The 24,686-nt window shown below is 36.0% G+C and overlaps 1 protein-coding gene across 1 annotated transcript in view; it reads right to left on the bottom strand.

Moving 5' to 3' along the window:
• Neb (nebulin) overlaps nucleotides 1-24,686 on the bottom strand; it is a 202,939-nt gene that overhangs the window by 4,804 nt on the left and 173,449 nt on the right. Inside the window, exons 141-164 of the mRNA XM_058573519.1 lie at nucleotides 23,145-23,249; nucleotides 21,665-21,775; nucleotides 21,139-21,249; nucleotides 20,445-20,558; nucleotides 19,449-19,553; nucleotides 16,438-16,542; nucleotides 15,770-15,874; nucleotides 14,914-15,006; nucleotides 13,263-13,355; nucleotides 11,840-11,932; nucleotides 11,269-11,361; nucleotides 10,257-10,349; nucleotides 8,308-8,400; nucleotides 7,266-7,358; nucleotides 6,725-6,817; nucleotides 6,097-6,189; nucleotides 4,305-4,397; nucleotides 3,911-4,003; nucleotides 3,503-3,595; nucleotides 2,524-2,631; nucleotides 2,237-2,420; nucleotides 1,871-1,963; nucleotides 478-630; nucleotides 114-220 (exon numbers count right to left, since the gene is read on the bottom strand). Of these exons, the coding sequence (XP_058429502.1) occupies nucleotides 114-220; nucleotides 478-630; nucleotides 1,871-1,963; nucleotides 2,237-2,420; nucleotides 2,524-2,631; nucleotides 3,503-3,595; nucleotides 3,911-4,003; nucleotides 4,305-4,397; nucleotides 6,097-6,189; nucleotides 6,725-6,817; nucleotides 7,266-7,358; nucleotides 8,308-8,400; nucleotides 10,257-10,349; nucleotides 11,269-11,361; nucleotides 11,840-11,932; nucleotides 13,263-13,355; nucleotides 14,914-15,006; nucleotides 15,770-15,874; nucleotides 16,438-16,542; nucleotides 19,449-19,553; nucleotides 20,445-20,558; nucleotides 21,139-21,249; nucleotides 21,665-21,775; nucleotides 23,145-23,249 (2,517 nt within the window). The remainder of the gene's footprint in view (nucleotides 1-113; nucleotides 221-477; nucleotides 631-1,870; nucleotides 1,964-2,236; nucleotides 2,421-2,523; nucleotides 2,632-3,502; nucleotides 3,596-3,910; nucleotides 4,004-4,304; nucleotides 4,398-6,096; nucleotides 6,190-6,724; nucleotides 6,818-7,265; nucleotides 7,359-8,307; nucleotides 8,401-10,256; nucleotides 10,350-11,268; nucleotides 11,362-11,839; nucleotides 11,933-13,262; nucleotides 13,356-14,913; nucleotides 15,007-15,769; nucleotides 15,875-16,437; nucleotides 16,543-19,448; nucleotides 19,554-20,444; nucleotides 20,559-21,138; nucleotides 21,250-21,664; nucleotides 21,776-23,144; nucleotides 23,250-24,686) is intronic.

Raw genomic sequence — 24,686 nt, 5'->3', positions numbered from 1 at the left:
AAAAGGGCATTATATAAAATAGAAGCTTTCTTTTAAAAAGAATATAATACCTATGACTTTTTTTCACATATCAAAAAACAAGAGTGATTTGAGTAAGTTCTTCATTTACTTACTCCAGCAGTAGATGGATGAGATGGTATAGAAGACAATGTTGTCTGTTGAGTAGCAACTGACGATGATCGTTGTTGTGGGAGCTCTGTGGTTTTCACATGTTTGTAAGCTGTAAAGAAGGAAACAGTAGTTTTAAAAAGAGAATGTCACTATACATTTAATCTATGCTTAGTAGCCAAGCAGTATTTATTTCCTTTTTCCCCAATTTAATGATTTCTAAGAAGGCAGGATCTAATAAAACAGATGGAAATGAAACATGTAAGTTCATACAATGACCCACAATTCGTCTTTTGTCATTAGAATAAGTTTTTGTTTGTTAAAACAATCAGTCGCTTTCCAGTAAAGACGGCACCATCCCATCTGTACCTGTTGAGGCTGCAGAGAAGAAGGCACCTCCATCACTGTAGGTGGAAAGATGGTGGTCGGCAGCTTCTGAGTGCTCAGACTTTTCCTCACCCCCGCTGATACTCATTGCACTGGCAGACCTTGACTGCTCCCGGCTCCGGCGCTGAGCTTGGACTGGGAAAGAAGTGATTGGGAGAGAGATAGCAGAGGTGAAATTTCTGTGGTTGTAATGCCTAATAGTAATTGAGTCTCAGTTGTGATTATTTTTTTTGCCAGGCATAGTTTTAAGTAGTTTTCTGTGGATTAAACCCTCACAGCTCGTCTGATGTGTAGTTGTCATTATTTTATAAGTGAGAGCCTAATAAATGGCCACAGGTCATATAACTGTGAAGTGGTACAGCCATGATTTTCTGTCTCCCTCTCCTACCAGTCCTTGTACTGGGGTTTGAACCCAGAGTCACTCTACCATTGAACCTTCCCCAGCCCTTTTTATTTAATTTTATTTTTAAAAAAATATTTTTTAGTTACCAATGGATTTTTAACTTTGTTTTTTCATATGTGGTGCTGAGGACCCAGGGCCTCACACATGCTAGGCAAGTGCTCTGCCACTGAGCCATAATCCCAGTCCCTATTTTATATTTATTTTGAGACAGGTCTCATTAAGTTGCTCAGGCTGTCCTTGAATTTTAGATACTCCTGTCTTAGCTTCCTAGTTGGATTAGAGGTGCTCGCCATCATACCCTGGGAATAGCCAGGATTCCAACCTAAGAAACTATCCTAACTACTACTGCTTCCCACCATCTTGCCCATTTTCCTGGCTCATCAAAACAAATAGCTAGTAATCACATTTAAATTCATCTTCCCCAGAAAGTTCTTCCTAACTTCCAACTGATGTAGGTGCTCTCTCTCTGTTCCAATGAAACTCTGGGCAGATCTTTAAAAATGTATGTGTCAGGGTATAACCAGGATTTACTTGTCTGTTTTCATCCGTAAACCAGAGTATAAGTCCTTTGAAGAAAAGGACCACATATCATTCTACTGTTTAACAGAAAGCATAAAGATATGCTGGTATTTCACTAATGAATAATCTTCCTTGATACAAAAAAGCTCAGAAAACTCCTAAGTCAGAACTATTCTCTTTCCTTTGCCTATATATCTGTTGTCATCATTTCTGTAATACAAAGATTTAATACTTATTTTCTTTAGGAAAAATTAATAACAGGGACTGAAGGAGACATGAACTCAGGCAGTGAAACAAAGTCTTTTTCTAACTTGAACTAGTTTGGCCTGTTAGTCAATGGTCACCTCAGAAAATGAAACCCTGGATGGAAAGAACCTAAGAACCTAAAAGTGACTGACTCTAGCCCATTATATGGGGACATTTATGTTGTAAGCCTCTTGTGGGCTAACATACCATTAATCATATGTAAGCTACGGGACTGAATGTTGTCCTCCGCAGGATCGTAGTCAAAAACTGAACCAGGATTAGTACGCCAGACACGTAGACCTGAAAAGAAAACCAACAATCAGAACAGTTGTTCTTGTATTTTTTCAATAACTTGAAAACCAAAGCATGAATTTAAACAACCACAGGCAGAATGAATCACTTTTAATCAGCTTACCTCTGGTTCCTCTCCTAAGAAGAGAACAAAGATAAGGTACAAGAAGACTTCATCTTTGCAAACTGAGATAATAGGGGCTTTCTTTCATAATTAATGAAAAAGATTGAGGTCCTTTGTATTTTGCCTTAGTGTAGCTAATGTCACTTTTGTTCTGTTACCTGTAATAGTCTCCTGATCCTGATCATTGCGTTTTTGTTCCATTTCTACAACTTTTCTTTGAATACCTCGGTAGTTAATGTCACTGAAGTCTTGTGTGTTCTTTTTTACTCGTTCAGTGATAGGATCGGTCACCACTGGCGTGAAGCAACCTTTGTGTTTCTCAAAGTCTTCATGATATTTCACCTGAAATGTAAATTTGCTTTATGAAAATATGATGGTATGACCATTTTTCTTTTTGCATGTTCCAACAGGTTGTCCAACCAACCCTAAAGAATTCTTGACTCACCGTTGAGATATGCCGTTGAGTTTCCCTTACCCGTCTCATCTCTGGGGTATCCAACACATAGGCAGCTTTGCCTTGTATTTGTTTCCGGAAGCTATCAGAATAAAGAACCTAGGGAGGAGAAACCATGAATGAGTATAACTCATGGTATTGTCTTCATTCTGAAGCCTTAAGCCTTTCCAACAGATGGAGATGAAAGAAGCTGATGAGGGAAACTTGAGTCAATTGATTGAACCCAGTGAGACACATGACTAACAGTGGATCTAGTTAGCACAAAGAGGAGTAGGGCTCACATCAGGAGAGAAAGGACTTGTTTTGACTTTGAAAATGAAGTATCCATTTTCAAAGGAAAAAGGGGTATTGCATAATTTTGAAAAAAGTGGAAGAAAGTGGCCTCTTGGATTTGCTAGCACTTCTTGGATTTATAGCACTAGCACCAGCATATTGATGATATTTGTCACTAAATCTGATATGAGAATTCGCAAAAACTATCCTTTAGAACAGTAATCATTTATCTCAGGTAATATCCAGATTGCATAAACCAAGGTGCTAATAAAGAAGTCAGAGTACTCCAGACACTAAAACCCCCAAATATCAAAGCCAATGAAGGCATCTATTTCTGAGTATTCACTATTTAATAAGGTACCTTAAACATAATGTAGAACCTAAGATTGAGGATGTTAGGGAGTCAATTTGTTATAGTTGGTTATGAAAAACTACCTCAGAGTAAAGAAGAGGAAAAACACTGACAATTATTTTTAGTATAATCATTTGGAATTGAAAAGCACGGTTGTGTTAATTTTAGTTTTCAGTTGATGAAAGTGCACATTTTTATGGTGTTAAAACGTTATTTTCAACATGTTGCATTTCTCCTTTTAAATTTTAGTGTATTTTTCAGTTGAATGAGAAAGACACGTTTTCATGATGTTAAAATGTTATTTTCCAAGTTGTTGCACTACTTCTTTTTAATCCTAGAAAATACCGAGCTAATGTTTTCTTGGTTGCGCTTAGCTCTCTCCATCTCTGGAGTAACAGGTGTCGGTGTTGCTTTTCTCATATTCTCTTTGTACAATACCTAAGGGAGCCAAGAGAGCATCCAGACATCAGAAAACAGAAAAACAGTTCTGAAAAATCATTTAGCTGTTGTTATGGCTCAATTATATCACACTCTATAAGAAACACCTCAAGAAGAAAAAGCCATTAAAATGTTATGGGAGAAAGCAAAAGAATCAGTGTGAGCTAGTGGGATTGATTTGTTGTTTTTAAGTTGACAAGAAAGAATTTAATATATATACAGAATTTTGGAAACACTGTGAATAAATTAGTGGTATAACCATGATGGCCAGGCTTGTTAAAAGTTTTAATGATTTATATTTCCTCTCTGAAATACCGAGCTAAAGTTTTCTTGATTGCGTTTGACTCTTTCCATCTCAGGAGTAAAGGGTGTGGGGGTTGCCTTCCCCATGCTCTCTTTGTATAATACCTGTGAGATACAAAGTTGTACCCAAAAGTCACTAAGAGGCAACATTTACTATGAAATATAATACAATTGGGGGGAAGGAAAATGTTAAGTATAATCTATATATTCTATTACTATCAGAACAGCTCTCAAGTAGAAAGCTTAAGAAAGTTAATGGCAACTCTAAATGTGGGATAATATTTAGAGGGTATTCAAATGTAATTTTCATTTTGTTTATTTTTAACCTTGGATGAGGTTAGGAGCAGGCCAAACTGCAGAGGTTATGTTGTAAAATCAAAAGCATTTTCATTTCTCAAGACAATACCGAGCTAATGTTTTCTTGATTGCGTTTGACTCTCTGCATCTCTGGAGTGACAGGGGTTGGGGTGGCTTTCCCCACATTTTCTTTGTACAAAACCTACGTGAGTCCAACAGATCCAAAAAGGAAAAAGAAAAGAATACAGTTACCAAAATAAGAAATGGAATAGATAACATGAGGCCCAGGACACTAAATCATTTAGTCAATAAGGTTAGATGGCAATCATTATGTTTCCAAAGGAAGATGAGTGTAGTTACAGGAAGATACATGTTTCCAGGGTAGAATCCTGCCCTGAAATATTTGCATATTACAAGAGAGAACTGCAGTGTTCCCAGGAAGGAGGCAGGACCATCATCATTTTACTACTAGTACAAGAATGTCAAGCTCCTGAAAGATCTTCTAAGGGGGAATTACAGACTTGGGTTTGAATCATACTGAGGTTGAAGCTGCTCCAGCAGTTGGTTACTGGACCTTTTTCCAGCACTTAACTCTCATAAACATATGAATAAAATTGTAGGCCCTCAGACAAGGCAGAAAGGATTTCTCCTGTTCCTTTTTCATCTCTATCTTTTGTCTTTACCTCCTGCATTTTCTTAGTATTTCACACTGATCAAAAAGTAGCAGTGTTTTAGGTAGTTAATGTTGTAAATCAATAGGAAGCAATACAATGTATTATAAATTCTTAACCTCAATGTCTCACCCTAGTGTCATTCTAGAGAACCCAGGAGGGTTGGAAGAATTCTATTCCAGTAGTGGTATTGAGAGAGGAGTCCCTGGATAGTCAGGTCAATACCACCTAAGAAATTATTAGAATTACAAATTCTCTAGCTCCATGCTAGACCTACAGAGGAGAAATTGTTGGGGCAGGATCCAGAGATCTGGGTTAATAAACCCTCTGCATGATTCTGATGCATGCTAATGTTTCAGAGCTACTGGGAAGTACTGGGTTTAAAGTTTCGAGAAAACTGTAAACAGTATAAATGCTGAGCAACATAAGGTTGTTCACTACTGAAAGCTAAAGCCCACACACAAACCCAACTCCCCCAGAAAATTTATAGATACATGTAAGATCACAGAGCATAGTGATTTACTAAAGTTAGCATTAAAAGACCATGATAAATACAAAGAACAACAATTAAGATGAGTAAAACAAATATTATTTCTGGTGACTCAAGTGAATTGACAATTGCCAAAACTGTTACTGGATTATAATTTGCATCATTATCCTTGAAGGAAAAGATTAGAAGTTATTTTCCCCAAGGTCTCTTTGTCCAAATCTGACAGGGCTGGGAATGTAGCTCAGTATTTAAGGACATGTGTAGCATTCTCTAGGCCCTGGGTTTGGTCCCTATCACTGCAAAATAAAACCCCAAATCTGACAGGGCAAATTAGAACCTAAAGTCATCAACTCAAAAACACAATGAAATCATGATTCCAGTATTCAAAAAGAGCCCCATTATACCTACTGCACAGCCCACTCCAAATTTCATGTGTAAAACAAAGAGACCTTGGGTATAAGAGTAAGTCTGGGAGAGATAAGCAAAAGATTCTTTTGTAGGAAAATATATGACTTCTTGATATCAGAACTTGAAATTATGGATTAAAGCAATTTTGTTGTTATAGGGTTAAGACTGGGAATACCACATAGGAAAGAAGGATAAATGTAGTCAAGAAATTCACAAAATATAAGTTGTCTTTAAAAAGTGGGATTAATATGTATTATTTTAAATCATTAAAGTAGTTGTTTTTTAAATCATTAAAGAAGGCTTTTTTTTTTCTTTGTTTTTTTGCAGAGTACCGAGCTAATATTTTCTTGATTGTGTTTGACTCTCTCCATCTCTGGAGTGACAGGTAAAGGAGTTCCCTTGCCCATGTTTTCTTTGTATAGCACCTGTGCAATGAGAAAATATCAACAACAACAACAAAAAATCTGTCAGAAACATTTCATTTGCTGTGATGTTTTAAAGGTGAGGACAACTTTCATGTTATAAAATGGCACAATAGTCCAAGGAGCCAGGAGTTATATGCTGATAATATGCTATATATTATTTTAGTGGAAGCCATTACTGAGTTGAGGAATTTTCATCCTCAGCTGCTGGGGAAAGGCTGTTGGAGTTATCCATATAATTTTTTCTTTTCTGCAAGTATAGTGTCTCCTAAATAATCACAGGGATTTGAGATGGTTAGAACTTGGTTTTGTTATCCACACAAACTAAAACATTTGTTATTTCTTTTTCAAAAACATGTTTAAATATCAGATGAAGTAAAAATAAAAATTTATAGAAATGAGAAAGTATGTCTTTATGCAAAGTAAGATACATTAGGAGCAAAGGAAGGGGAGAAGGCTTAAAAAAAAGAATAAATATTAAAGATCTGTTTAGTTCTGAGGTTAAATTGCATCTTCCCCCCCCCCCTTTTTAGAATACCGAGCTAAGGTTTTCTTGATTGTGTTTGACTCTCTGCATCTCAGGAGTGATGGGGATTGGAATTCCTGTCCCCAGGTTTTCTTTGTATAGGACCTGTACGATAAGAAAAGCATCCAGAACAAAGAAAGACAATCACTTCCTCCCTCTTGGAGCAGTTGGGAGTGGGTGGAGAGGGAAGAAGAGAATGAGTTAGAGGAAGGAAACACCAGAAGCTTGAAAGGCTGTTGGAGTTATCCATATTAATTTTTCTTTTCTACAAGTATAGTGTCTCCTAAATAATCACAGGGATTTGAGATGGTTAGAACTTGGTTTTGTTATCCACACAAACTAAAACATTTGTTATTTCTTTTTCAAAAACATGTTTAAATATCAGATGAAGTAAAAATAAAAATTTATAGAAATGAGAAAGTATGTCTTTATGCAAAGTAAGATACATTAGGAGCAAAGGAAGGGGAGAAGTCTTAAAAAAAAAGAATAAATATTAAAGATCTGTTTAGTTCTGAGGTTAAATTGCATCTTTTTTCCCCCATTTTTAGAATACCGAGCTAAGGTTTTCTTGATTGTGTCTGACTCTCTGCATCTCAGGAGTGATGGGGATTGGAATTCCTGTCCCCAGGTTTTCTTTGTATAGGACCTGTATGATAAGAAAGCATCCAGAACAAAGAAAGACAATCACTTCCTCCCTCTTGGAGCAGTTGGGAGTGGGTGGAGAGGGAAGAAGAGAATGAGTTAGAGGAAGGAAACACCAGAAGCTTTTAGGTTCACCCTGTATGAGACTAAAGACATCCTTAAGGCAAAGGAATGCAGGAAAAGAGCAGCACAACTAAGAAATACAAAAAGAAAGTTTTGTTATTTTATTGTTTGAACTAATTGCTACAGCACTGAGCAATAAAGAATACCATGAAAGGAGAAATTAGTCTTCCTCAACTTGTTATGGGGGTGGGGGGATAAAAACAGGAGACAGAAACAGAACCAAGGAAGTTATTTTTGATTTGGAAATGCTATTAATAAATCACATAAGGATATCTGGGTTTTATAAATACTGTTTGTTTGAAGATACATACACACAAATCTTTTGTTGACTTCCAGAAGAAGTCAAAGTATTTAATTTTTAGTTTGGATGAGCATTTTGGGAAGAATTATTTTTAAGGCAAGTAGGGAGCAATGACAAGTTGGTAAAAAAGAAATTTCAAAATATCTGTATAAATACCAGTAGAGACAGAGGTTAGAATAGGAAATGAGGCCAAATGTCAGATCTTTATAGAACAAATTTTAAGCTTTAGGTTCAGATCAGATTTGCCAAAGCAAGATAAAAGTGGATGCTTAGATACTAAGAATGTTATATTTTTGAAAGCTGGAATATAATACTCAACACTTTTAAAAAAATTAAGTCAACATTATTATATTAATGTTTAACTAAAGTAGGGAAACTGATTATAGGAAATGGCAGCATTAAGTTGGGAACAAGACAGGTCAAAGTTTTTATTGAAATAAGTTGATTAGATTTTAGAAATCTAGCCATTAATCTTTTTAAAGCATCTTAAAAATAGTTAAAGGGATTTTTTTTTTTTCATTTTAAATACCGAACTAAAGTTTTCTTGATTGTGTTTGACTCTCTCCATCTCTGGAGTGATGGGAATCGGAATCCCTTTTCCGAGGTTCTCTTTATATAACACCTGTATGACACAAAAAAGCATCCAGAAAAGAACACTGAGCAGTCAAAACAGCCCCTTCATCCATTTTGTGGGGAACCTACTATGAGACTACAGATATCAAACTGAAAGGATAAATTCACCAAGTCCACTGCTCTATGCAAGGACAGATCTGGGTGAGAAATGCTGAAGTGCCTAGTATATTTGATAACTCATCTTTTTATCCTGTCCCACATGGAAATGCTAATTTCCTAAGTTACAAATTCAGGAAAAAAATACAAATAATTTTATAAGAGCACTAAAATGCTCAGCGTGCAATAGAATAGTTTTCAAGCTAGATTGGTAAGTACTTTCCTACATAGAATGTTTGTCTTATATGATAACAGATATTTAAAACTCCAGACCAATTTTGTGCAATATAGCAAAATTGGTCTTTCTTTATGCTATAGAGATGATCAAGTGTAAATGTCGTTTTATTATACAGTATTTCCCAAAGTAAAAGGCACCACTAGACAATTTTGCCTAATAATATACTTACTCTAATATAGAAGGAAATAAATAATTAAAACATAATTTTGAAAACTGTTACAAGACTTTCAAAGAAAGGAATAATGATGAACCCACGGGGGGGGGGGGACAATTAAATACAACATTACAAAGGACATTAACTTATATTGAAAATCTAACAAATTGTAAAGTTGTTAAAGAATAGTAATTAATAACAAGACAGAAAAGACAGTAGGACCAAAGAAAATTACTAATGGAATTATGTGGGGAAAAAAAAAACTTTTAGAAAACATTTATTTATTTATTTATTTTTGTTTTACTAGAGATTGAACCAGGGGCACTGTATCAATGAGCTACATCGTCAGTCCTTTGTGAGATAGAGTCTCACTAAGTAGACAAGGCCGGACTTGAACTTATGTTCCTCCTGTCTCAGTCTCCCAAGGAGCAGGGTTATAAGTATGCACCACCACATTTGGCTTAGAAAATATTTACACTGACAATTAAAAACGTGTTGGACTGGGGCTGGTACTCAGTGGTAGTGCTCTCGCCTGGCACGCGTGAGGCACTGGGTTTGATCCTCTTCACCACATAAAAATTTTAAAAAGTTATTCTGTTCACTTACAACTAAAATATATATATATATATATTTATTTTAAACAAGAATGCCAAAGTAACTTGAAACAACAACACATAATATTATTTAAAAAAAAAAAAAACATGTTGGACTAACTCCCTAGCTCCAAAAGTAAATCTAGGTAAATTTTCCTATTGACATTTGATTCTCCATCTCAGGCATAAGTGAACCTAAGCTCATTATATATAAGTATCACACTTCATTATAGTGTTTTTCAGAAACAACAGTAAAAGAGAAAATAAAAAATACATGTATGATCTGACTTGCATATTTTTTTTAAATCAGAAGGTCTGGATTTCTATTCATGAAAATATTTGTTTGGAACAAGTAACTAAAGAAGTGCTTTTGGTCCCAATATTAAGCAGTTTGGTGCTACTGTTTATCTGGTTAGGATCTATGTTAAAGTGACCCCTGTTTCCTAAGAGCCTCTAGTTCAGTAATTTTTTTTTTTTCAATGCTAACTCAGAAATGTCAGATACAAAGAGTTGCCAGTAAATAAGAGCTTGAGTGTTTGTGCTCTTTTTGGAAATCAACTTCAAAAGTCCCAGCAATAACAGTGTACAGCATTAGAATCAAATGGTGAGTAAAAAAAAAATCTGTAAAACAGAAGGATTCAGTTGGTAAGATTTTAAAAGAGAGTTTGTTAAATAGATTGTTGTTAAAGGGACAAGTAGTGAGAAATTTGTTTTATAGAAATTATTTTTTTAATATGGAGTTAAAGGAACTTTCTCCCAAATACCGAGCTAAAATTTTCTTGATTGCGTTTGACTCGCTCCATCTCAGGAGTGACAGGTATGGGAGTCCCCTTGCTCAAGTTCTCTTTGTACAATATCTGTGTGCACAAAACCAACAATCAAATCAGCCTGGACCCATCTTTTAGGTAAACTTGAATTTAAAAAGTATCAAAAAATTTTTTTGTTTTAATAATGAAGAAAAATATACCTAACTTTAAGAGAGCAACATAGTCACACAGTACAATATCTGTCTTTGAGTGGCACTGATGCATACACAGCTGCTAGGCTGCAGGCAGTAGTAGCTTGACTTGCATATGCCTTCCTCAAAGACAGAAGGATTGCGCTTCATCAAAAAGCATTTAATGAGTTGCTGGTAACAATTAGAAAACCAAAAAAAAAAAAAAAAAGGCTTGGGGAAACTAAACATTAATTAATATTAAAAGCTAAATAAATATTAGCTTAGCTTTCATTATACTGAATATATTCCAAAGTAAAGCTCATTTATATCTTGTATCATATATATTAAAATAGATGAGACAAGTAAATTTGTATTTCTGAGTTACTGTGAGTTGACGATATGTTGTCTTTGAATGAAAATATTTAAGAATGATAATCTTAAGAAAGGCTGCAAACACAAATAATACATCAAATAACCACAATAAATACAAATAAAATTCTAGTTAGCATTGCATTTTGAAGTAGTGTTAGATTTTACTTTTCACTTGTGTCACACCAGTTAGAAATACCTATTGTTATTAGAGGAGCACTGGAGGAAGGAAATACTGAGTATTATGGGTTTTTAAGGAAAGTGATAAATATCTGTGTTTTAGAGAAAACAGTTAAAATTTCACACCAGAACTAGAGTAATATTAAATTAGACTTGGGATGAAAACTGAGGTAATATTTGGTATCATTCCTTTCATAATATGAACTTAGTAATTTTATATTTGTAATGTGTTAAAATATTTTAATAAGAATTAAGGGTTTTGTGGGTTTTTTTTCCCCCCTAAGAAATACCGAGCTAAAGTTCTCTTGATTGCGTTTGACTCTCTCCATCTCTGGAGTTTTAGCTGTGGGTGTTCCTTTCCCCAAATTTTCTTTGTACAAAACCTGTGAGATACAAGAAAGTACCCAAAAGATATTCAAAACAAGCACAAAGACCGAGGAAGGGAGTTGGGTGTAGGTGAGAAGGGAGTTATTTTAGTAATATTTAGTAAGAATAATGCTTTTTATTTTTGTACTTCACAGTTTTAAAGATGAACTCTCTAAAACTAATTTTGGAATGGAAAAGTACAATGGAAAGCATCAATTTATAGGATGTGAGTATCATAATGATGTTAATGCTACTTGCAGTATTTCCGACTTAAATACCCACACTAGTCAGGTGCTGAAAATGTTAAAGTAGAATCACAAGAGTAGTAATTCTGTATTAAGTCAGATGGTTTTGGTTAGGTAGTACACACACAGACATACACACGGAATTTGTTGTTATGATGTTACTTTTTAAAAAAAGGATTATAGGTTATTCTGGTAGTTTTGTTGTTTTTTTAATGGGAAATAGTTTCTTATTTGATAAATTGGTAAATACCGAGCTAAAGTTCTCTTGATTGCGTTTGACTCTCTCAATCTCTGGAGTGACAGTGGTTGGAATGCCTGTTCCCAAGTTTTCTTTGTACATAACCTGTAGAAAATAATTAGGATACCCCAAAAGGTAAAATAACCATAAATTCTTTAGACTACAGCAATATGTGGGCTATTTGGTGAGAATTTATTAATACAATCTAGTTTTCAACTGATACTCAAGGGCTAAGGAAAACAAATTCCATAAATATTTATGTTCTCTTTTTAAAGTAGTAATTGTACTGCCTTAACAATTGGGTACTGAATTGCATTTTCTATAGCCAACACTCAGTGCATTCCTAAAATGTATTAAATAGTGATAATAAATTATACAATGAGAAAAATCTAAACATTTTACTGTATCCAATATTAATGCCTGGAATAAAGTAGGTCTATATCAGATCTGTACTCAATAAATAGGTTGCTTGTTTTATAATTTACTAATCATATGATATTCTATTCCTTCAGGATCACTGAAAATTTTCTCAATGAAAATTATTACTCATATTTTCTAATGGAAATTCTTAGGTGGCTTCTAATCTGTAGGTATCCTTGATAAGAAGAGACTTAATTTATTTTTCAAGAAGAGCATTTTTTTTCTGAAATTTTTATTGATGATTGCTGGATCAAGTAGACACAGGGTCTTACTAAGTTGCTCAGGCTGGCCTTGAACTTATGACCCTTCTGCCTCCTGAGTGGGTATCACAGGCTTGCGTGACCATATTCTAAACTAGTGTTTTTTGAGTGGGAAGAAATCCATATTTTTTAGGGGTAGTATCAAAGGACTATAAATTTTAATAAAGAGAGTAGGGAGACTCTTGACTTTTTTCTTCTTAATGTTAAGAATTTTCAACCTAAAGCCTGAATTCTTTTGAAATAGATGGATTTTATGGTATACTAGTGCATGGACTGGGGAGCAGCATGAAAAAACCTACAGGTGTGTGTCATGGATTAATTGGCAGACTCAGTGACAAGTTAGCAGTGACATCTTTGTTTTGCCAAGAAACTTTTCAAAATCTTAGAAAATCTACATCTTGGTAACAAAGTTATTTCTTTAACACTTTACTTAGGAAGGTGGGACATATCATGGACAATAAAACTAGAGAAATTGCAATCCAAAGCAGGACAGGAGCCATGATCTAGTTTTAAAATGAAGTTTGTACCAAAAGGAATCCAGCCTATATACAGGGGATGAGAGCTAAATGATATGACTGCAAGGTTTCTTATCTTCTTTTGCAATCTGTAGGCCCCCTTCAGGACCTAGGAAGGATGCATAATATCACCAAGACATGGGAGGCCCTGGGTAAAAGGAAGAAGGGATGAGTAGAACTAGGGTAACAGTGTAAAGATGGTTGGTCACACAAATGCATGCTGAGAGTATAGGTCATTACCGAGCTAATGTGCTTCTGGGTCTCTTTGACACGTTTCACTTCAGGTAGGTCAGGAATGGGAGTTCCTTGTCCAATTGATTCTTTATACTTCACCTATAGAAAAACGGGAAAATAAGGGTATTATTATATACTGGACAGTCTATGTCTAATTAGTAGTCCAATGTTTTGTTTGTATGTGCTGGGAATTGAACTCAGGGGCTTGGGTATGCTAAGTATATACTCTTATCACTGAGCTGCAACCCCACTATAGTTTTTCTTTTTTTTTTCCCCTTTTTATTGTTGCATTATAATTTTACATAATAGTGGACCTGGTTGTTACTTATTTATACATGCACATTATACACGGGGATTTCAGGGGTATTTGTATCTAAAGTGAATATATATGATTCAGCAGCAACAATTGTGGGTTTGCTTATAGAAAAGAATCCTGGGCTCTCTATTACCATGGGACCATAGTTTACCACCTGTCCTGAGTTGGGTCACCAATGGACATCAGAAGGCAATTCAATTCCACTACAGTTTTTCAAATAACCATTTAAATAATACAAGCTCTGTACTTAGTTTGGATAGAGCCACATTCTGGTACTGGGTCAGAGGAGAACAATTCTGAAGAGGGGACACTTGCATTTTGATCTCTCTGTTGTGTCTTTGGGGGTAGAGGTCCCTACTTAGATGTAACCCTTTAACTTTCTTGTATTCAGTAGTCTCCCATATCCATGGGGGTTGTTTTAAATCCCCAGTGGATATCTAAAATCGTGGCTAGAAATGAACCCTATATGTATTATGTTTTTCTCCCTATATATACATATGCAAATTGAGTGCCTTTTTCATCTTAACTAAGCATTTACCATGAACTATGGGTATATCTTTTGCAATCTGATATGTCACAATATGGAAAGATTGTTTCTACTGTAGATATTGGCAACCTCAACACATAGGTGTAAGAGAACTTACACCTTTAGGAAGCACTTTATGATTCCCTTTTGATAACATATCCAAATTGCCAGCATCACTGATGTTGCACTTTGGGGTATTTATTAAGTAAATAAGGGTTACTTGAACACAAATGCTGGATACCAAGGCAGTTGATCTGATAATGGAGACAGCTGTTGAACTAGGGAAGGTAGCAAATGCAGTGCAAATACTCTGGATAAAGGGATGAATTCATGTCCCAGGTAGGAAAGAGCAGAAAGCCAAGAGGTTTCATCATGCTATTCAGTATGGTTACAACTTAAATATGTGAACTATTTCTGGATTGTTTCCATTTAATATTTTTGAATCAAGGTTGACTGAGGGGTAACTGAAGCCACAGAAAGTGAAAAAGAGGACTAATCCAGAGGTTTTATATGCAACAATTCATTTGACTAGGACAGTTACATTCATATACAGGTCTTTGGGAAGGCTGATTCTTTGACTCTAACATACACTACTTTCTCACAAGCCTGTTTTCCATGTCTAACTGTTCCTTCATGAAAACCACCACAGAACTGCACTGACCACTGGCACACACCACGTGGTGATGGCAGTACACAGGCACCTGTTTTAGAATGTAAACTTTTTAAGGAGACAGAGATTTCCAATGCAACTCAGAGGTCATTGTGAACAATCAGAGGGGTGGAAAATATTGAAAATGAGTCTACTGTGTCTTTACCGAACTAATGTGGTCCTGTGTTTGCTTCACTCTCATCATCTCAGGTGTTTTTCCAATTGCCGTTCCTGGTGAGACATCCTCTTTATATAAAACCTGGACATTCAGAATGAAGAGATTATTACTCAGAAGAAAAGGAGACCCCAGCAATTCCTGGAGAAAGCCTAGAATACATGGCTTCTGTGAAAACAAAAGACACCAGAGACAGTCTTCCCAGGCAAGAGCCGGGGTGTTGCATCTGACAGCTTCTTCGTCAGTATATGACTCAGACCACATGTACAACACCACTCACTTTCCAGATCTTGAGATTTCTTTTAAGATTATCATATTATATGAATACAGGATGAGATAAAACAGAAAATACTGATTAAAGACAACAGAATTCCTCTAACATGAAATACAAAATCCATTAAAGAAGTGCGATGTCAGTTATTTTAGGAAGGATTATAAAAGAAATCAAAATATCAAAAATAAATTCACCTTTGTGAAACAAACAACACACATTACTGCTCTGGGATTACTGAGGCAGGAGGATTGCAAGTTCAAGGCTAACCTGGGCAATTTAGTGAGACCCTACTCAAAACATTAGAAGGGCTGGGGATCTAGCTCAGTGGTAGAGCACCCCAGGTTCAATCCCCAGTATTTAAAAAAAAAAATCTAGAACAGTTACTTTGAAGTTTATTTCAATGGTCTCTGAAATGATGATTTTTGGAGCAAAGTACAGGGAATTTTAACAACCACTAGTATTAACTGTAATGGTTAGATGTTAATTGTATCAAGGTGAGACTAGTATGTTTTTTAGAAGAGGAGAATGGAATTATTAGGTTAGCATTAAATGGAAAATAAATAGTAAATATACCGAGCTGAAATTCTTTTGGTTTTCTTTAACACGCAGTATTTCTGGCGTGTCTTGAACAACTGTAATTTTTCCTTTACTGTTTTTAAGGTCACACTGGTATTGGAGCTATGAAGAAAGAGTAAATATCCTGTTAAGATTTCAACATTGTTCTACATATTTTTAATTTTCCTAAATTATAGTCACAAGGAAGTTAAAATTCTATATTTTAAAAAGTCCATGCTACAATAATAATAATCTGAGATCTAAAGAAAAATTCTTTAATAAAAAATGTATGAAGAAACTCATTTGGGGTAGGGGTATTGGGGATTACAGTCCCAGAAACTGATTTTTAAAAACTGAAATCGTTAAAATTAAGGCTTATTTATCTAAGTATCCCTTCCCTAGATTTAACTTTGAGGAAGACATGTCACCAATAATGGAAGATAGTGATAGTTCATATTCAGTAACAAGAAGCCACCCACCAAGTAACAAGATTTACTTTCAGACTCTGATTTGGGGTTGAAGTATAAGGGGAGCCAGGGAAGAATCAAACACACATTTCTGAGGGCAAGAACAGAGTAGTGGAGGGCTACTCAACAGCCATGTTTCAGTGGCAGGATGCCCAAGTGCTTAGCCTGCATGATCCCAGATATCAGTAGGTTATGCTTTAGAGTCAATAAAAAACTTACAAGGCTGAAGTTCTTTTGGTTCTCCCGTACTCTTTGCATCTCTGGAGTGTCCAAAACAGTCTCATAATATGACATGGATTTCTCTGCATCTTCTTTGTACTTTTTCTAGGAATAGATTCCAAGAAACGAGTGAACACCATAGGAATATGGGCCAAATGGAACCTGAAATAGCTGTTCTGGTTCAGCAGAAGGAAAGTCCTTTACATCTTGATTATACAAGTATGTTAGAGAGTAATAAAACAGTCCTCTTGGTCAGTAAGGGCCATATCTTTTCTTTCCAGAATGAAGACCAAGCATTTAATAGGACCCATTGTCATGACAAAGCTGGCAGAGAAAGGCCCACAAGAGGGAAGTCACTGCTAATGAGGCTCTTGGGGTGGGGAGGGGCGGGGGGCGATGGAGTTGCCTCCAGTGGTGTCAGTCATCTCTGAGTTAGACCAAGTCACTTAACCAGGAGCCAGGCAGGAAGAGAAGAACAGGAAGATTAGAACTTTCACTCTCCTGAAAGCCAGCCTCAGTGGTGACTGGGAAATTTCTGCTGAACTTGAAGCAGTTACATTCTGGGCTCCTAACTGCTTGCTTGATTGAGCAAGCAGATACTTCCAGAACATGGCTCTCATGCTGCAGAAACTAGCCTGCTGTTACTGGAGGTCCTACTAAATAGGAAGACCTAGGGCTGCAACCCTGGGTAACTTAACTTACCAAGGGCTGCTCTGAGTCACCCATCACTTTTCTTTTGGCCTCCCTTGCCTGCACTAGACTTTGGCCAGAGAAGTACCTGTAAGGGATACACTTCCTGGACATACACAGTCAGTCCCAGCACCAGACTGATATTTTTAGTTATTTTCTGTAGCAGAACTCTTACTCTGCCTTAGAGCTTTATTAACTTTTATCATTTGTCAGTATGTCCTTTCACTTTTCTCTCTAGCTTTATTGAACTCTAGTTTCTTCTATAGTTCAGGGAAGTTTGGGGTGTATAGGGATATAGACTGAGGAAAGACACTAGTCACTTTTGTATGTGGATAAAACTGTTCTATCTAGATTGTAGTATATATGCATTATTATTAGTATTGAAAATTTTAATCTTCTCAAAGACAAATAGTTTTAGGCAATCAGAGATTTAGGCCTATATTTTGTTTAATGTGGGTTTCTAGAAGAACAGGAACAGATTATTTGTCCAAGAAGTAGTTACTTGAATGCCTCTTTTTAGTTATACAAGTATAAGGGAAAAGTTCTCATTTTCCTGGGAAAAGAATATAAGCAGGCTTTATTTTTTAAAATTAGTAAAAACTGCCTCTACGGGTTTTACAAAGCTAACTTAGGTAGCAATCCTTGTGATTCTGTCATCCCTGAGAGAGGTAATCAGTTTACACATGGAACCTGATGGTATTTGGGAGGGAAAGGTCTATATTCAGTCCAGTGTCAGAACTTGTGAATGAGCTCACAAGGTTGTCATTAATCCCCAAAAGGCTTAGATATTATAAAATACATACTCCCCAAATAGAAATGGAGAAGCAGTTTTGTGAAAAATACTAGCACAATTCCATCATTCAAATTTTTTAATACTGGTCTAAATTGTTGAGGAAGTAACGTGCCTGTCATATTTTAGGCCTGAGGAACCAGCCACAGAGAACCCAAGGAGAGGAAACACCAGCAAAGTAAGTGATCCAGGCCTCCCTGGAATAGGCCTGCATTCTGTGGTTCTCCTCAAAGGTCAGCAATATTGAAAGCAGAATGTCTTATAGCTGCCATGTGCCTCACAGCCCAAGGAACCCTGGGCTCTGGGGCTCTCCCAGTAAACATAGCAGGGTAGTTTGGGATTCACATAATTTTGGTAAATTTGAAAAGTTGCTTTTCCCAAATAAAAGTTCTGCCCCCAAATAAAAGGTTAATTTCTCCCAATTGAATATGTATGTTTCCTGATTAAACTACTTTTCTAATGAGAGTTCTTTTCTTTTTAATTTATTTTTGCTGTGCTAGGGATTGAACTTAAGACCTCACGTGTGCTAAGCAAGTGCTCTACAGAGCCACATCCCCAGGGTAATAGCTTCTTTTCATGTCTAACTTTACAATAGAGAATTATACATTAGTAATAAAGGGTTTAAATCAATAGTTCTCAATCTGATAGGCTATTAAAGAGATCCTCTATGAAGATTTAAACAAAAACAGATCTCTAAGCACCTACCTCAGATTTACAAGCTTCAGAATTCCAGGTACAACCAAGAAATCTACATTACCAGGTTTTTTTTTGTTTTGTTTTTGTTTTTTAAAGCAGCCAGGTCAGGTTATAACTACTGCTTTGGAACTCATGGCTCAGAAGACAAGCAAAAGTTCTAACTTGGGACTACTCAGTTCTGATTATCATTGAAGAGTATTTACACAAATGAATATATCCTGTTGTACGAAGTGATCTTGCTCATCTATTGGTAGGAAGATGGAAGTTACCCATGATGGGAGGACTCAGGGTTAGATCATGCAGTTAGAATTGATGATACAATCTCACTCATTATAGATTGGTAATCCAAATGTGGGCTGTTCACATGGTGTCTTCTAGATTTGTACACAAATTTTATATCCATATTAAAAGTTACATATTAAATTATTAATTGGGAATTGTACCTTGTAAGAGTTCTTTAGTATCTTAAAATTCTGTCTAATTTTTTTCTCCAGTGCTGGAGATCAAACCCAGGACCTCATACTCTTACTGAAGTATAGCCCCAGCTCTTCTTAAAATCTATTTTATTTATTTTCTTGTGGTGCTGGGGATCAAACCCAGACCTTTGAGCAAGCTAGGCAAACACTCTACCACTAGATTACATCCCTGTTATCTATCATTTTTTAAAAATATGATACAGAACTTTCAACTCTGACTTAAATTTGTATCATATGTAAATCCCATTTGTTTTATTGGGGGAAATTGTGATTTTAAAAATCCTCCTTAGGTATAAGCAGTGGGACTTTTTTTCTCCATGACTGGAACTTGTGAGATATATTCTAATTAATGACCTTACCTGACTTGAAAGGTTCTTGACTTGTTGGGCATGAATGATCTCTGGAGTATCAACCACAGAAGTGAAATTGGCTTTTTCCATTTCTGCTGATTGCTTATATTTAATCTGTAAAAGAAGGACACCCAACAGTTGGGTAAATGTTTGCAATGTGTACAACATTTGTTGGCTTAGTTTCCTTAAGAAGTGAACAATATTTCTTTTCCAAGAGAGACTCATCCATTTGATATTCAACAGACATTCCTTCCCATTGTGTTTACAGCTTTATGCTAAAGAGTGATGTTCAGAAAGATCATCTTAGCTGTTGGAAGACTATCCAGTTAGGTACGGGATTCAGTATAAGGACACAGATGATCAACAGGTAGTAAGGACCCACATAAATTAGCATTAAACAACATTGGATGCCTAAAAGATGTGTTTTAAATTTAGGCCTTGATGGTGAAAGAAAGCCTGGAATTCTTGGTGCCAAATGAGAAGGAGACTAAGAAGCAAGGTCAAGAGTCAGAGTCTACCCCAGCTCCAACAGTGGTTTGGTTATCCAGCTTCTGCTGTTTACTCTGAATGTCTGCAGTGGCTATAAACTCTGGAAGGCAGAACAACCTAACAGGGGGTCCCTGATCATTTGGAACAGATTTCATCAGGCAGATGTTCAAGAATGCCACTGTTTGCATTTGACTGTCACTAATGAACAAGTAAGATATAAAGGAAGCCAGGTGCTGTGGTGCATGCCTGAAATCCCAGTAGCTAGGAGAGGCTGAGGCAGGAGGATCTCAAGTTCAAAGCCAGCCTCAGCAAAAGTAAGGCGCTAAGCAACTCAGTGAGACCCTGTCTCTAAATAAAATACAAAATAGGGTTGGGGATGTGACTCAATGGTGGAGTGCCCTGGAGTTCAATCCCAGGTACCCCCCCCCCAAAAAAAAAATGTACAGAGGAAAGACAATATGTCATTAAAATTGCAACTACTTTCTTGAAAGATTGACATGGAATAGAAATACTGACCTGACTAGCAATATCAGTAGCATTCCTGGCCCGCATAAAGTCCGGAGTTTCGTTGGCCATGGCATTCAGGCCTCTTCCTTTGACTTCCAGCTCCAGGTCTCTCTTATATTCTTTCTATAGGAGCATTATTAAAACAGAGAAACAACAAACAAAAAGTCACCTAACTTCTGCATGTAGATGATAAGCATACAGAGTGTATATAAATCCATACAACATGCTACCACAGTTGTCACAGTGTTCTTGCTAGTTTACCTTCACTGTTGCATGTGACAGGATGGAGTGGGGTCTATAGAAGCTCCTATAGGAAACTATTCTGTGCATGTTAATATAAGTCCTTGTTTTGAATGCTTTACCATTTTCTAATTAGAGAAAGTTAAAATAAAAATCTTTAAATCTGGTTTGGTATATAACTAGGATAAAATTTAGGTGCATACTACTCCTGTATGGTATTTTAATTTAAATGAGCACAATGAATGTATCAAAGTTAAATAACATTAAATAACTGGTTATGACAACCACTATAGAAACATGTTATAATATCCACTCATTGGAAATTGACATATTTTACTTAATCGTTACTAATTATGTTAGATTTAGAACTTGAAATTTAAAAACTCTATCTTTGCCTGTCTTTTTGGTGTAACTGGGGTAGGAAGATGCTTTGTTACACATTGGTGGTTGACTGTGGTCTCACCTCATTGAGAATCTGAGTGGCATTCTTTGCACGTAGCATGTCGGGAGTATCTTCCATTTCAGTGAGACCCTTTCCACGAATGCTTTCTTCTAGATCTTTCCTGTACTCTTTCTAGATCACAAAATAAAAATAACAACACTGACAAGAAAGCCTAGATTGTTCTCTTTGGTGAAAAACCAAAAAAAATTTTTTTGAAGGATTTACACTTCGAGTTTTTAACAGTTTATGGTTAAGTAAAGATCTGAAAAAAGGCAGGGTATAAGCTTCATCAGTTAATAGTCAATATAAAATGAAAGACTAGAAATTAATAGAATGCTAAGGTAAGCACATTTTAAAATAAGTACTCCAGTAAAAAATTAGAACAATTAACAGGGGTAATAGATTAGGTAGTAGTGCCAACACATGGGAACTCAACCTGAAACCCGCAGTTAGATGGTACTGAGAAGGGCAGGAGGAACACATTGATGAGTGTCATTAGTGCAATTATTTGGATAACAAGGGAAAGAAAAGACCAAGTGGCTACTACCTCGCTTGCTATTTTGGTTGCATATTTGACATGTAATAAAGCTGGTGTAACCTCCAGGCCAGTCAGGTTTCTGCCTTTAATGGACTCTTCATAATCTTTCCTATATTCTTTCTAATATAAGTAGGAAGGAAAGACAGGTTAAAAAAAAAGAATCTTTGTTATATTTTCTCTCTCAACCCTAGAAAGAAAAAAAAATTACAACATTTTATTTCTATGTGTGGCCTCTTAACTGGATTGTGGTTCTGCCAATGATCAGAGATTTTAAGCATATCTGATTGTTCTGGAAATATTGTGCCTGTGGCTAATGGCTCCAGGGAAATTCAGGGTGTGGGAAACTTTGATGGGTCCCTTGCTCACATGAGGTTGTAACTGGGCCTGGCCCTCTGCCAGAGTAGAAGGATGGATGAACTATCAACTCTGAATTCACTGTCTCTCTTAAAACTGTCCTACATTTTTAAGGTGACAAAAGATTTTATTTCAGAATTTGAAGTAAGTGACTCAAGGAGGATAAGTAGGAAAAGGCCACTGCAAACTTGGCCTTTATCATAATCATGACCTATTTTCTGAATCACTGAATAGATGAGTGGGTAACTGGCACAGAGAAACTGTGGTTTTGCTACAGTTGAAACTCCACCCGTGTCCACCTCATCTCCTCTTCCACCCCTGGACAAGGGTATCTAACCGAGAGGACCGAAAACAGATGTTTAACTCCACTTTTATGATTTAAAAAAAAAATTAGTGGATTTTAAATTTACAGAAAAATTGTAAGAAAATACAAGGAATTCCATAGATTCTTTATTTAGCTCCACCAATTGTTTGATAACTATTTTAAACTCCATGAGCTAGCATTCTATACACAAGAAAACTCTACAAACTGTTAATTTTTAAAAAATTATCTTTATAGTTGGAGGAGAGGCAAACAAATTCCAAATAGGACTTTTCCCAATGAAACAGATTTAAGATTCAAAATAAAATTCCATTCTTCTCATGGTTAACAACAACAACAACAAAAAGTGACAAAGATTTTTAAAAATATCTACACTTAAAATTCCAGAATAGGAAATACGGGACCTTGACTTTTTATTTTTTGGGGGCCTTGGTATACATCTTGATCACAGATCCCCTTTAGACATGGCACATCCTACTTAGTAGTCCAAAACCAATGGTGTATCTGTGTGGAGGGAACTTGCCATTCATCAAAGAAAATATCAAATTAAATTCAGTATGATTTGTTTCAGTATTAGGAAAAGTTTTCTACTTTTACAAAAGTAGTCATTGAAATAAAATATATATGGTAAATATCTACTAGTTAGAGTATTAAAAAAGAAAACTATAGACTTTCTGTAATGAAAAATATTTTAGTGATCATTTATTAAGAAATTCTCCCATCTACCACTTTGGGGTAATAGGAGGCTGGACAGAGCTTGTGTTCGTTAGCTTATCTATACCTTTGTTTATAGTGTGGTTTTGTACAACTTACCCCACTCTGCATCTGCTGAGATTCTTTGGCAGTGATGTATGTTGGTGTCTCAAAGTCCAACATGGGCTTTCCTCGCTCTTTTTCATATTTTTCTTTGTATTTTACCTAGTGATTAAGAGCCTTGTTAGATCTCGATGTTGCTCAGTTCCTAAACAGAGACCAGTTCAAAGACAGTACTTTCTAATTGATACATTATGTCTAATTCAGTCATTTCATTGCCTCTCAAAACAAGTTTCCTGTTGTGTTCAGAGGCAGTATCTTTTTATTGTTACCTGGGTGTAGAAGGGATACCATAGCAGTTTGAAAGGCATAGTCAAGATTCAGATTCAATTCAAGGTGACAAAAATATCACCGAGAAGAATCAGCTGAGAGAAATGTTGATGGAGAAAATTGCCCACAAATAAGTTTGGCCAAGATTCAGTGTGTAGATGTGAACACCTTAACAGCATTAGTAACTATTTCTGATAAAATCTCCAGTTTCTTAAGAACTTTATTGGAGACCTGGGGTCTTGATTGAATAAGTCAATGCAACCTTACTTACAGGTAAACAACTCTCTCTGGTCGTAACTGGTCATATATTTAATACAGCCAATATATATAGAACTGAGAACCTGGGCATGGTGGCACAGGCCTGCAATCCTAGGGACTTGGGAGACTGAGGCAGGGGAATTGCAAGTTTGAAGCCAGCCTGGGCAATTTAGCAAAACCCTGTTTCAAAATAAAAATACAAAGGTCTGGAGATGTAGCTTAGTGGAAAAGTGCCCCTGGGTTCAATCACCAGTGTCAAAAAAAAAAAAAAAAAAAAAAAGAATATTAGTTTGCACGGCTGGGATTGTGGTTCAGCGGTAGAGCGCTTGCCTAGCATGGGTGGGACCCGGGTTTGATCCTCAGCACCACATAAAAATAAAGGCATTGTGTTATGTCCATCTACACCAAAAAAATAAATATTGAAAAAAATACATAAATTAACTTATACTATGTATATAAAAACTAGTTTGCATGTTGAATGAATTATTAATAAGCTTAACATTATCAAAAGAATTGTAAGGCTGTTTTTTTAATATTTATTTTTTAGTTGTAGTTGGACACAATACCTTCACTTTATTGATTATTATGTGGTGCTGAGAATCAACCCAGGACCTTGCCTGTGCTAGGGGGATGCTCTATTGCTGAGCCACAACCCCAGCCCCTCATAAGGCTATTTTACAAGTTAAATTTCCTCATCCTTATAACACGTTATTAGGAATGGGGGAGCCACATAAATATTCATATTTCATAGAGAAGTTGAAAGACAGAGGCAAAAGCCCTTGTTCACACAACACCCTAATGGCATTGCTCAATCTCAGCTCTGGGTTATAACAAGACATTAGATAGTGGTCTAGGGGCATATGCTACTTTACACAGGACTTGAGGACATAGTTCTCTGATTAAAATCCAAGGGGGACCTAAATAGTAATGAATTTATTATACAGAGGTCATGGGATAACAAGTTCTTTCCTCTGAAATCTTCAGTTATTTTATAAATTTAGCAATCTCTTAAAA

This window comes from Marmota monax, unplaced genomic scaffold (genome assembly GCF_021218885.2).
Source record: "Marmota monax isolate L192 unplaced genomic scaffold, Marmota_monax_Labrador192_F-V1.1 WCK01_AAM20220418_F8-fsc00048, whole genome shotgun sequence".
NCBI lineage: Eukaryota > Metazoa > Chordata > Mammalia > Rodentia > Sciuridae > Marmota > Marmota monax.
Note: the sequence above shows the minus strand (reverse complement) of the source record. Positions and strands in the feature narration are given on the sequence as shown.